The 12,301-nt window shown below is 42.2% G+C and overlaps 1 protein-coding gene across 4 annotated transcripts; it reads left to right on the top strand.

Moving 5' to 3' along the window:
- Positions 1-511: 511 nt before the first annotated feature.
- Positions 512-12,038, top strand: tfap2a (transcription factor AP-2 alpha). Of its 4 annotated transcripts, none has more exons than XM_049749677.2 (7): positions 512-680; positions 4,198-4,617; positions 5,491-5,542; positions 6,796-7,018; positions 7,873-7,991; positions 9,254-9,395; positions 10,494-12,038. In XM_049749677.2, the coding sequence occupies exons 1-7, from the start codon at positions 648-650 to the stop codon at positions 10,777-10,779; spliced, it is 1,275 nt and encodes a 424-aa protein (XP_049605634.1). In that variant the 5' UTR covers positions 512-647; the 3' UTR covers positions 10,780-12,038. The 4 variants fall into 4 exon arrangements, with proteins under 4 accessions (XP_049605634.1, XP_049605633.1, XP_049605631.1 ...); XM_049749676.1 differs by lacking the exon at positions 512-680 and adding an exon at positions 1,791-1,956; XM_049749674.2 differs by lacking the exon at positions 512-680 and adding an exon at positions 2,663-3,066.
- Positions 12,039-12,301: the final 263 nt, after the last annotated feature.

Below are 12,301 nucleotides of genomic sequence, written 5' to 3' on the forward strand. Positions count from 1 at the left end.
CTATATTTATACCTAAATACATTAATTACTAACAAAAGTTTCAGTCATGTAGATTACAAACTCAAAGGAATATAAAAATGAAATAATGAATTATTACAGCGACTGGTCCAGGGTGTAGCTCGGGCGCCTTTCACTCAAAGTCACGCGCGCGTGAAAAACGAATGGGTGAAATAAATTGTTATCCCCATTTAATAAATGTTTTAGAATTTAAAAATTATATTACGTGATAACATAAAGCATTTTAATTTTGATATATATACGATCTACTTTGTATGTCCATATTTTCTATATAATAGTATTATGTTAAAATATTTAACTTATTCAAAAATATATTGATCAATTTTATGAAAATAAAATACAGAGTATAGCCTAATCATATGACATGCAGGAGGCGTCCCACATCAATTCACGTATATAGTTGATCTCTCCTTCATGTCCACACCCGCTCTAGTGCGCATGCGTTCACAGGTTGCCCCGCACCGTTCTCCCCCCACCCTCCCATCCCCCCTCTCCCTCCCTAGGCCAGGTGAGACGATCTGGTCCAGGTAGAAAAAAAGTAAAAGGTTTTACTTTGAGACCGGAGGCTCACGACTCGGGCGGTTCGACCAAAACAAAGCAAGGAACGAAGAAGACAAAGAAGGAAAAGCATGTCAATTATGGGCAAAATTGGGGAATGGCAGGTATGTGGCTTCTTCTGCTTGAAGACAAAGCTCCGCTGAATGTGCGAAAAGTGTCACAAGTGTCGACTTGTTGTTAGATGGCGCTTTACACTTTTGACTGGGTTGTCTGCATTATTGACAGCATATATTGGATTTTGCAGTCCGATGCCTTTGACTTTATTAATAGCTAACATATTTCTTTTGATTTTAAGTACTATATTGGGACCTATATTATTTAACATCTAAATCTACTTTCACATAACATGGCACGTTTAAGTACATGCGCTACATTGTGGGATTTACAAGTTTTTAGTATAGGCAAAATAATGTATTATGGTGTAAGTTTCCGAACCTAAAAGACACTCACTCACATGCTGTCATTGTCAGCCAGTTTCGTTGCTCTTTGTCTCATTAATAACAACTAAAAAAGAGGTGACAGGGGGGTCCTCCACCCCCAAAAAATGTTAATCCAGATTTGAAGCGGGCCAACGCCTTGCCAGAGAGTGGCGGGCGACCTGTCTGCTCACCTATGATCCTACTGAGGCGAGGGCGGGCGGGCGCAGGGGCCGGCGACAGGGCCGAGCCAGGCTGCGTTTATCCGCTCATTCACATGAAACGAGACCATGTTGTTGTGTTAATTATTGACACCCCCTTGTGCCCAAAAAACAACCCACACAGGTACTCCGAGGACCGCCTGTAAATGTTCAGCCTTTTTACCATAACAGTACAAGAATAGCCTCACAAGGTCTGCGCTCTCAATGGGATTAAAATAACAGTTTGAAAAAGAAAGACTGACAACAAAGTGTGTTGGCTGTTACATGCATAAGACGTGCTGCCCCTAACAACTTTAGCGACGTTTTCACAGAATCCCCCCCCCCCCCCCGTCCCCATGCGCGCGCACTCAAATCCCCAAAAGTTGCATTCTCATTTTTGTTTTGTTTATATACCTGTGCAATGTCCACGAGTGTTGCATTAATACTTCCGTGCGCGCGCGTGCGTGCGTGCGTGTTAGTTTGGGTGAGTCGCAGTTGATATGATAATGAGAGCCAGTCGTTTTTACGGAGTAACTCCAGCCCTCCACTTTCACCATTAGAGGGAGACCTCAGAGCGCAAGACAGGGAAAGGCAAAAGCAGACTTGCGCGCGCGAGCTTCAATAAAAAGTAGTTTTGGAGCTGAGCGGGGAGCACAGTTGACTGAGTGCAAAAACTGGGCGACACCTTGACTCAATAGTCACCTCAGCGTCCCATGAAAATGCTCTGGAAATTAACTGATAACATTAAATATGAAGATTGCGAGGTAAGGGACTCCTCTTCATCAATTCATACTTTTTTCATTGATTTATATTTAAAACTAATGCCGTGGGTTTATAACTTTAGTGTTGTATTGTTATTTAAATGTATCATACTTTTGACAAGTGAAAGCAAGTGTTAATCAACAGTACTACTACTACTACCACCACTACTACGACTACTACTACAAAATAAAATAATAATAATAATAATAATAATAATAATAATAATAATAATAATAATAATAATAATAATAATAATAAAATAATAATAATGCATTATTGTCATTATACAAAAACAGTAATTATACGTTATGTTCCATAATAGCTTTCTTTTATTTTCCATATTCTACATTAAACGTCATTTTTAAAACACAGGCCTATGACCAACAATTTTTTTGAACGCATGTTTTGTAATATTCCTAGTTATTGCCAAAATGTACCCCTAATCTTAAATGACACGTGATAATAATAAAGTGACAAGTGTTCACCTACCATTGGATCGAATTGAAATAATTATTTTGACTTCTGCTCGGCAGGTGTTTTGCAACACAGGCTCTTGTATTCAGTGATTAAATTGTGTTTTAACGTGTGCAATTTGAATCGTAAGATCATGCTGCTGCTTGTGGATGTGTTTGAGACTAAGTGGCAGCTGCTGCTGCTGTTGTTGTGGCCATGGACAAAGTTAGACAGTAATATTAAGGACTTGTTTTGGACTGGAGAAGCCAGTTGGACGTGTTTTCAGAGCACACCAGGTTTGACGGGACAGCCAGCTCTTCGTAGGGAACGAATATTAAAGAAGAAGCGTCTAACCACCTTTGCCTTCACGTCGTGGTTGTTTTAGTATTTTTTTCTTCTTTATGGCAAGTATCGCAAAAACATGCGCGATTTGGCCACTGAAAAAAATGCGTGATTGGTCGGGGAAGGTGCGTTTAGCCGTGCGGAAAAGTTGCGCCTGCCGAGCGATCTCGTCTCAGAAGATTTTTTGGTTGCTATTTTTTTGACTACCCAGTGGATTAATTGGATCCATGGAGGATGTGTCAGGGTCTGAGGTGGAAAACAAAAGGTCTGGAGACAAAAATGAACTGGTCCGAGCTGGCATATCGTCGTCCTCAGAGGTGCATACACACACTACCTTTCTTTCGTTCTTTCTTCTCGTCCACATCTTTTTTTTTTTTTGCTTTGGCCTGGGACCCTTTTAAACCCCCTCCCCTCGCTTCACTACCCTCTCGTTGTGATTCGTCAGAGGAGAGTGAATGTCCCTCTTTTTGTCTCTCGCGCTCTCGCTCTCTCTCAACTCCCTCCTTGCTCCCCCCCTCTCTCTCTCTCTCTCTCTCTCTCTCTCTCTCTCTCTGATTAGATATTCTGATTCCTCCTTTCAATGGACGTCATTTAAGCGCAGACTTTGTGCCCCTGACTTGCGTCCTCCGCTCCACGCACCACTTCCGACTATTCTTTCTGGCGCCCCCACCCTTCCTTTATGTATATCTATTTTTTTATTGTTGAAGTGTTCCGACACTGCTGGTGCGCCATGCCCGGGCTCTGTTAGGAGTCCAGCAGGGAGGAAAAACGAAGAAGCGGCTAATATGAGATCGAGCGAGGGGACAGCAGCATCGTGATAGCAGGGAAGGAAAGAGAAGAGAAGAGAAACTTTTTGCTTTTTGATCGGGGTCCAATCTTAAATCCACCAACGTCCTTGAATGCTTTTATTTTTATTAGATCCAAATGAAGCGCAACGGGGATGTAATTTATTATTTCTAATGGATTATCGCTCTCTTGCTGGGGCACGTATCTGATCTGCGGGGCCATCGCGATCTTTTGCAAGGGAGTCTTTTTTTCTGGGGGGGATTTTTTTTTTTTTTGGAGGGGGTAAATCGCCTTTCTCTCAGCTCCAAGACTCGTTTTTGAAGTTATATATTTTTCAAAAACATCCTAAGATGTTAGTGCACAGTTTTTCCGCTATGGTAAGTTGCTGGAACCTTGGCTTGTCAAATTTGACGAATTTAGTGTGCACAGTAATAATATGGTTGTTTTATAATTGTCAGTGCATGCGCAAAATGTGCATGCGTAATTTTGAAAATGTGCAAAAAAATTCTTGAGATTTTTTGGACATCAATAATGAATGAATAGTCGTAATAATTTGATTTGCGCACACGGGCCTTGCTTAAAGCTTCAAAGAGTCTGATTATTCGAATGCTTGTAAAATGTATTTTGAAGATTCATTTGTATGCATCTCCCGCCCGCCCCAGGACCGCCACGACGGCACCAGCAACGGGACGGCAAGGCTACCTCAGCTGGGCGGCGTGGGCCAGAGTCCCTACACGAGCGCGCCGCCGCTCTCTCACACGCCCAATTCAGACTTCCAGCCCCCGTATTTCCCCCCACCCTACCAGCCCATCTACCCGCAGTCTCAGGACCCTTACTCGCACGTCAACGACCCCTATTCCCTCAACTCCTTGCACGCCCAGCCGCAGCCGCAGCACCCGGGCTGGCCCGGCCAGAGGCAAGGGCAGGAGAGCGGCCTGCTGCACCAGCACCGCAGCCTGCCCCACCAGCTGTGTCGGGACTACCGCAGGGAGGTGCTCCTACCGTCCGGCCACGGCATTGACACGGGACTGTCGGACTCTATCCAAATCCATGGAATACCTCACTCTTTAGAAGATGTCCAGGTAAGCTTCTTTTGCTCAATTCAAGTGCCAAACTGGTGTCACAAACGCGCACAAGAAATTGCGCCGACATCATTAAATCATTTATTTTGCTTTAAAAAAATAAAAAAAGACTTTTGTTTAGCAACGCATATTATTAAACAATTAACGCAAATTGGCGTGCGAGTGACATCGTTTTCTGATTATTATGGCAAAGTGCGCGCTTAATACGGCAAAAATTATTTCAACAATTTGTCCATATTATTTGCTAATGGAAGTTAATCTTTATTAATTATTTTTGGAAAAAACGTAAACCTTAATCCCCGTTAAATGTGAAGATTATGAAGATCAAAACCAAATAGCTACACAATGTGTTTCGTTTATTAGGTTGTTCTGCTTAAAATGCTTAATATGAATGCTTTTTATTTTAATAATACAAAATGCTGCAATGATTTAACACGTGTTAAAACGGTCCGTAGCCCCGATTCTCACGGAGAGGGGCTCTTTCATCGGAAACAAACACCAAAAATCTTCTAATTAGTTCATAGGCCTTTAATAGGCTGCTGTCGTAATTACTATTCAATCTAGATTTGAAGTTGCTTTATGAGTGTGTGCGTTATGTGCGCGTGTGTGACGAGAGGGCGGAATTAGGTCAGGATTATGGGGCGACACGGAGTCGTTATTTAAGTCTGACATTGTCTTGCACTATTATATGTCTTCAAAATAGAATACGCGTATGCTATTTATAAAAAAAAATGAAAAAAAAAAAAACACAGCAAGGTGCGCAATAATAATAAACGGGTATGATCCGTGTTTGTGTAATCGCGTTTGCGTGGCTGATGTATGTTTTACGCCTTTGTGCCTAAATGTGCTCTTTTTTGTGCATTTCTGTCACAGCCTGTTGAGGATCAAGGAATTCACATTCCCGACCAGACTGTAATTAAAAAAGGTAAGCAATTTCCTCCGAGATAGATCATGCGTGTTTCTGCAAGTTTACACACACGCGCGCGCACGCGCACACGCACACACACACGCACGCACGCACGCACACACACACACACACATACACACACACACACACACACACACAGAAAATTCTGCTCGAGAGAACTCAATGCAGTAATGCCTGACTGATCCTAATATGCGCTAGCCTATTTTTCATTACATGCTTTCCAAGTGCATCAAACTGGGTTGCACCTTCCCCCCCTCCTCCTCCTCTTCGTCTTTCTCGCTGATGGAATTTACTGTCAGCGTTTCACATCATGCGCGCACATGAGTTGAGAGGGGCTGGTGGGCTTTGTGAGGCCCGGCGCTGTATTAATGGCCAGTGGATTGGCTGGTTGGTGGAAGCCCAATACAGCGGCAATCACGCTGCACGGTCCAAATGCTCAAAATGGAAGTCAGTGACGGTGGCTGGAGCGCATGCATTGGGCCTGCTGCGTGGAGGATGAGAGCGTGTCGCTTGGAAAGGGGAAAAAGAGGGCCATGAAAATGCACTTTGCTATAATCACAAGCGTTTTGAAATCTGGTTTAAAGCCAATTTAGTTGGATTACGCCGGCTCTTTTATACATACTATGCGTGCGATACAGCGAGGGGCTCTTTTATTGTTAATACGTTCTGTCAGGACCAATTGGCGCTCACCAGCAGCGTTTTCCGATATCACCCTATTTATTTTTCTACTGCATTATTATCACTATTGTTTTTATTCCACGCTCTTTATCTGCAACATGATAATTGGCCTCTTAAATGTGTAATCTCAAGAGTTCGTTTGACTCCCATTGTCTCTATTAGGCTCCCCTGAGCCATTAATGTCACAACTGATCCATCCAAAAGAGCGCACAGTCCCTCTTTGTCTCCGGTTACTGCGCACCGAAACAGCGTGAAGGCCGGCCGAGCAGCACCCACCAAACACCCTACATCTCTTACAGTCAGCTCTATATTTTGGGCTTGAAAATATGCATTACATATCATAGATATTTAAAACAGCATGTGATAGCAAATGATGATAAAAGTGCCGTGGATATTTTTTCAAATGCTGATTTTCTGTTGGCGTGGCAAAGCTGCTGAGAGTATACACATGTGCTACTCTAACCTCCCATCTCATTTAGTTAAGGCTTTGCATTGCATGAAATTCACTGAGCACAAATTCACCCCCCCTCCTCCTTTTAACCTCCCTCCCTTCCTCCCCTCGACCCTTCTAGGTCCGGTGTCTTTATCCAAGAACAACGTCTCCGGCATCCCCATCAACAAGGATGGACTCTTCGGCGGGGTGGTCAACCCGAACGAGGTGTTCTGTTCGGTTCCGGGTCGCTTGTCTCTGCTCAGTTCCACGTCCAAATACAAGGTGACGGTGGCCGAGGTACAGAGACGCCTCTCGCCGCCCGAATGCCTCAACGCTTCACTGCTAGGCGGCGTGCTTAGGAGGTGAGGAAAAAGTATGATACGTACTGTACTCTCTCTCTCTCTCCCTCTCGCTCTCTCTCTGTCTCTCCCCCTCTCTGCCCTATACCAAGAATAATTAAAATCGACCAAGCATGACACCTTGCTGCCGCATTTAAAGCAGGAGGGGTGTGTGTTAAATTCCATATTAACTTCACCCTCTCTCTCGCTCTCTCTCTCTCCCCTTCTCTCAAATTAATGGAGGTTCAGCTCTATAGGCCCACTGAAGGCATTACACATGAAAACATTGGTCTCTGGTGAACTGTCTACTGAAGTGCTGCAGCCTGTAATAGAGCTGCCTATTAACTAGGGCTTTATTTATTCATTTTTGCACAGTGTGTCTGCCAGTGAGACACCAAGCTCTTTTTGGGCTTTATTAATGACAGGTTTCCCAAATTTCCGAGTTTAAAATCCTAAATTGGAAACCCAAATTTACTAACATCATATGGTGCCACGACACACATCCCACAATTGTTACAAAACAGATCTGACATTAATATGAATAAATATTGATAAAAAACGGGCCAATTTTTGTTTTCTTTGGGTGGTTTCGTGCAACACGTTTTGTAGATAAACAACCAAATAATTGAGTTAAATTTACCCAAATAGCAGCCGGTGTCTTCTTAAGCCATGCATACAACTCTTTTTAGAGCATATGATCAATAACAGATTTTGGATTCTGGACTCAACAAAAATTGACGCTTCATTTCAGAAAGCATTTGGACATTTTTGGAATATTTGCATATTGCTAAAGATGAGTGTGTGGGGGCTCTGTTCACAGATTAGCCCACTCACAAAATTCCACCGCGCTGAACGTGTGCTCCATTTTATTGTTCCAGGGCCAAGTCTAAGAATGGAGGGAGATCCTTGAGGGAGAAACTGGATAAAATCGGCTTAAATCTACCTGCGGGCAGACGCAAGGCAGCCAACGTCACCTTGCTGACGTCACTAGTAGAAGGTGAGCTGCAGCAAATCACGTTTTATAACGCGATATCTGGTGGTGCCCCCCCCCGCCCCCCCTCTGTAGCCTTCCCTCTTTTTCTCGCTCTGTGTTGGAAATCAGCATATGCGCTCATGCGTGTAATGTGAAGCGACTTTGCCTTGCAAGTAATAAAGCATGAAGGGTGTGTGTGAGTGTGTGAGTGTGTGTGTGAATGCGCGCGCGCGCGCCTGCCAGCGTGCGTGCGTGCGTGCGTGGAAAGTGCTGGTAATTCTCGTGGCTTTTCTGTGTCCCTTGCAACAGCCTCACGTATAGGTCCACGGCTGGCCTACTTTTACGCGCGGAGGGGGTGACTCCGTTTGTCGTGTTAATTATTGGGTGCTGCTTGTTTATTGGGTGCCGCTGAACCCATTTCACCACGTGGACGAAAAGTCAATTGATTTATTGCTCTAAACATTAATAACGTCTCGTTTGAATGGCACTTCTCCGCAATTGCGTTGCATACATGTTCAAATATTCACTGCGTATTTGTGAAGCCTATTTGGGAAGATGTTTATTGAGCAAATTGCACGGTGCTTTGCAGACCTCATTATTCAGCGGTGTATTGTGAGTTAGGAAGAGGTGATGCTCAGTTGGTCTCTGTTAATCATTGTTGCAGAAACTAATGCAATATTCATCGTTTTGTTTGTATTTTAAGCGAGGATTTTGGAGAAAGAAAATGTTTAATTTCGCTATCATTAAAACGCTGCCATTGGTTATTGCTTAAAACCATGGAAACAAGGAGGCTCGACTTGAGTACAGATTTGATGCGAAGTGACACATGTTTGCATGGCGTTAAGGCTTTGGGGCAGGAAGTGCTGCAGGAAATTGAAAGCAATGACTTGGAGGCTACTAAAAGTTAGATTAAATTAAAACGGGTAAAATATGTGACGCGAACGCGAGATTGGAGCGCTCACCTGTGTGCCAATGGGTTCTGGATTTTTATTGCTAATCGATGACACGGTGCCTAATAGGACACTCCGTCTATATTTCAATCCAGTATTGTTCACCCTCACAAGAACGTGTTCTCGCGGCACCGCCGGAAATGATAGTCATTTTACATTGTCTCAATTTAGTTTACCGGGCTGCATTTTTTTGCTCATGGTCGCTACAATTTTGGATTCAATTCGATCATTGTGTGTGAACTGCTGTGGGATTTGATGTCACTGTATTTAATAATAGACAAACGCATCGAAGCTCATGTTTTTTCCTCCTCCCCTTGCATCTATCTCTCCTGTCAGGCGAAGCTGTACATCTTGCCAGGGATTTTGGTTACGTATGTGAGACCGAGTTCCCCGCCAAGGCAGTAGCTGAATATGTAAACCGTCAACACTCCGACCCAAACGAACAAGTCCAAAGAAAAAACATGCTACTGGCTACAAAGTAAGTGCGCACTCTCGTTCTGCTTTAATGAGCTCGGGGCTTGACATGTGTATGATCTGTAGGAACCAGCTGCACGCATTATGCAGAAACATTTTTTTTTTTTTTTTTTGGGGTGGGGGTGCAAAGTTTGACCAGAATAAAAACAATACATATTGTCTACGAAATTCCTCTCAACAACGTTGTGGTAACAAACTTGAAAAAAAGAGCGTGTGCGTTTCGTGGGTCACCTTATATTCGATTTGGGAGCGAGAGAAAAAAAAAAACACATACAACCCCCACAAATATTTTGGCTGATTTCGTTTCCTGTGATTTTAGTATAAAAAGCACATAAAGGAAAGAAAACAACAGTAATGTAAAAGATAGCGCACGTCAAAGTCAGAACGTCATTTCTAGGTCACGTTATAATGTATTTGCATTCGTATCGAACACGCCCTTTTAGAATTTGTTTAAAACCGGGGAAAAAAAAGAAACAGAACATGTCTATATTCCATTTAGGTCACGTAGTGTAATAAAGGCTTTTTTAAAAATAATAACGGATATTATTAATTTATATTTATCACGACACGAGTTGCATTGGTATTTTGGCAGATTATTTTTTGTTATTGTCGCCAAAACTCACACAAAAATACATTTAAATTAAAATAACACCCAAAATAAACAATTATACGTATAATGTAACAGGTGCTTGTCAATTAAGGGATATGTCACGTCATAGTCATTCAGTTTGGGGGTATTAAAATAAAATCCAACGAAATTTTGCTTTAGATGTATAAAAAAAAAAATCGCTTTAAAGGAGCAGATAAATCCAAATTAAAAAAATTTGAAGCATGTCATGTTGCTAAGTCACGTGATCTTGCATTGAAAGAAAATAACGTGAGCCATTAGATTTTTTTGTAACACAAAGACCCCCCAAAATAAAAACGTAATTGTAAAAAAAATAAGGCAGGTGCAAGTCACATGACTGACTGGTCACGTGATTTACTCTTTTTTCTTTTTTCTTTTACTACCGAAATGTGCAGTCCCCCCCCATTTTCCTTTCCACAAGCGCACGTTACGTATTAGCATACTAACAGGCCATTTGCGGTTATGTCTCCACAGGCAAGTGTGCAAGGAGTTCACGGACCTGTTGTCCCAGGACCGTTCGCCGTTGGGGAACTCGAGGCCGCAGCCCATCCTGGAACCGGGTATCCAGAGCTGCTTGACCCACTTCAGCCTCATCTCGCATGGATTCGGCACGCCGGCCTTGTGCGCGGCCGTCACGGCCCTGCAGAACTATCTGACCGAAGCCATCAAAGCCATGGACAAAATGTACCTCAACAACAACCCCAACAGTCACTCAGATAACGGCACTAAAGGCGACAAAGACGAGAAGCACAGAAAGTGATACCCCCCCAACCCCCCCTTCTCCATTAAGGGGCCAAATCCCCGGGGGCCCTTTTTTTGCCCCCCTCCCACCCCACCTCTTCTTGTCTGGGCTCTCCCACCCATCCAATATAAATATTATAAATAAAACCGTGCCACTTGCTGATCTTGCCACGTTTTCTTTTGTCTAATGATGGCCAATTTTTTGGATTCGCTGGGAAAACGACACAAGAATCTTCCAGCAGCTGTATTATTATTATTGTTGTTATAAAAAAAAAAACGAAAGAAAAGAACAGCTCCGGGGTGTGGAAGAGGTGTGTTTGCTCACAAAAGACGTCTGATGTTCTCCCACCACCTTCTTTTTTTTTTGAAAGAGCTGCAAGCAATGGACTGAAATCCAGCTACCCATTTGAATTTTGTGAGACAAAAAAAAAGAAAGAAAAAAAAAGAAAAAGAAAAGAAGAAGCCCAAAGATGGTCGAATTCTTCTATCAGTATTGTGAATAATAGCTTGGAGAAAGTCAACAGAGCTCCATGTCATCACTTCAAACTCTCTTCTCTCTCCAAGCGACCAACTTGAACTTTTTTTTTTTGAATTTCAACACGATTCACGGTTATATAAGGGAATCAGTGTTCATGTATGTATATATTTATTTATGTGTAATTTAATGGGAATTGTAAATATGGTGCGTCTGTTGAAACCTTTTTTTTTATTTATCTGGTGCCTCCTGTTTTAGTGGGTTTTAATATTCGGTTAGTTCTTCATGTGATTTAATGGTTCTTAGGAGAAAAAAAACAGAAGTTTGGGGTCTTTTTTTATTTTATTTCTCTGGGATATTTCAATTCAGCCCTCTTGTAGCATGTTGAGGCGACATTGAAACAAGTGAACAAATTGAATAGAAATAAACTTCCACTTCTCTCTCTCTATCTATATATATATCATCCTTATTCCGTTTATTTGCTCATTTCACACCCAGGAGAACGTGTTGTTTTTTTGGTTTCTATTTTTTTATACAAGATTTTAATGTGTCGTGCCAATCAGAAATCACCTCCTGTTCCTCCTTGAAGCGCCATAAAAGCAATAAATTGATTTTTTTGTTTTTCTAAAAAAAGAGTTCCAAACACTTTATTGGGATACACCTAATCTTGTTCTGTCCGATAATGTCCAAAAATTGGAGGCGATTTTAGCTGTTATTGTATAGACACGTGCTGGCAATAGTTCCCAATGCCTGATGTATTATATTCCTTTGTTGCCCAGAAAAAATAAATATTTGATACGCTTCATCTGTACATTTATTTTTTTTCATCCGCTTGAAACGCCCGCTTGATTTTTTTTTTTTTGCCTATTTCTCCCATTGTGAACGGCAACAGTACAGTAATTGAGTTTAAGTCTCCCTTGACGATATCGCTTTTGCAATACGAGCTGAACTCATAGCTCCCCCTCAAGTATAATAATAATAATAAAAATAAGATATAAAAAAAAAAGCCTTCGGATTGGTATGCAGGCCAGCAATGAGCATATAGTGGTGTTTGAAGTGTGCGAAA

The sequence above is a fragment of the Syngnathus scovelli genome, chromosome 18, assembly GCF_024217435.2.
Source record: "Syngnathus scovelli strain Florida chromosome 18, RoL_Ssco_1.2, whole genome shotgun sequence".
NCBI lineage: Eukaryota > Metazoa > Chordata > Actinopteri > Syngnathiformes > Syngnathidae > Syngnathus > Syngnathus scovelli.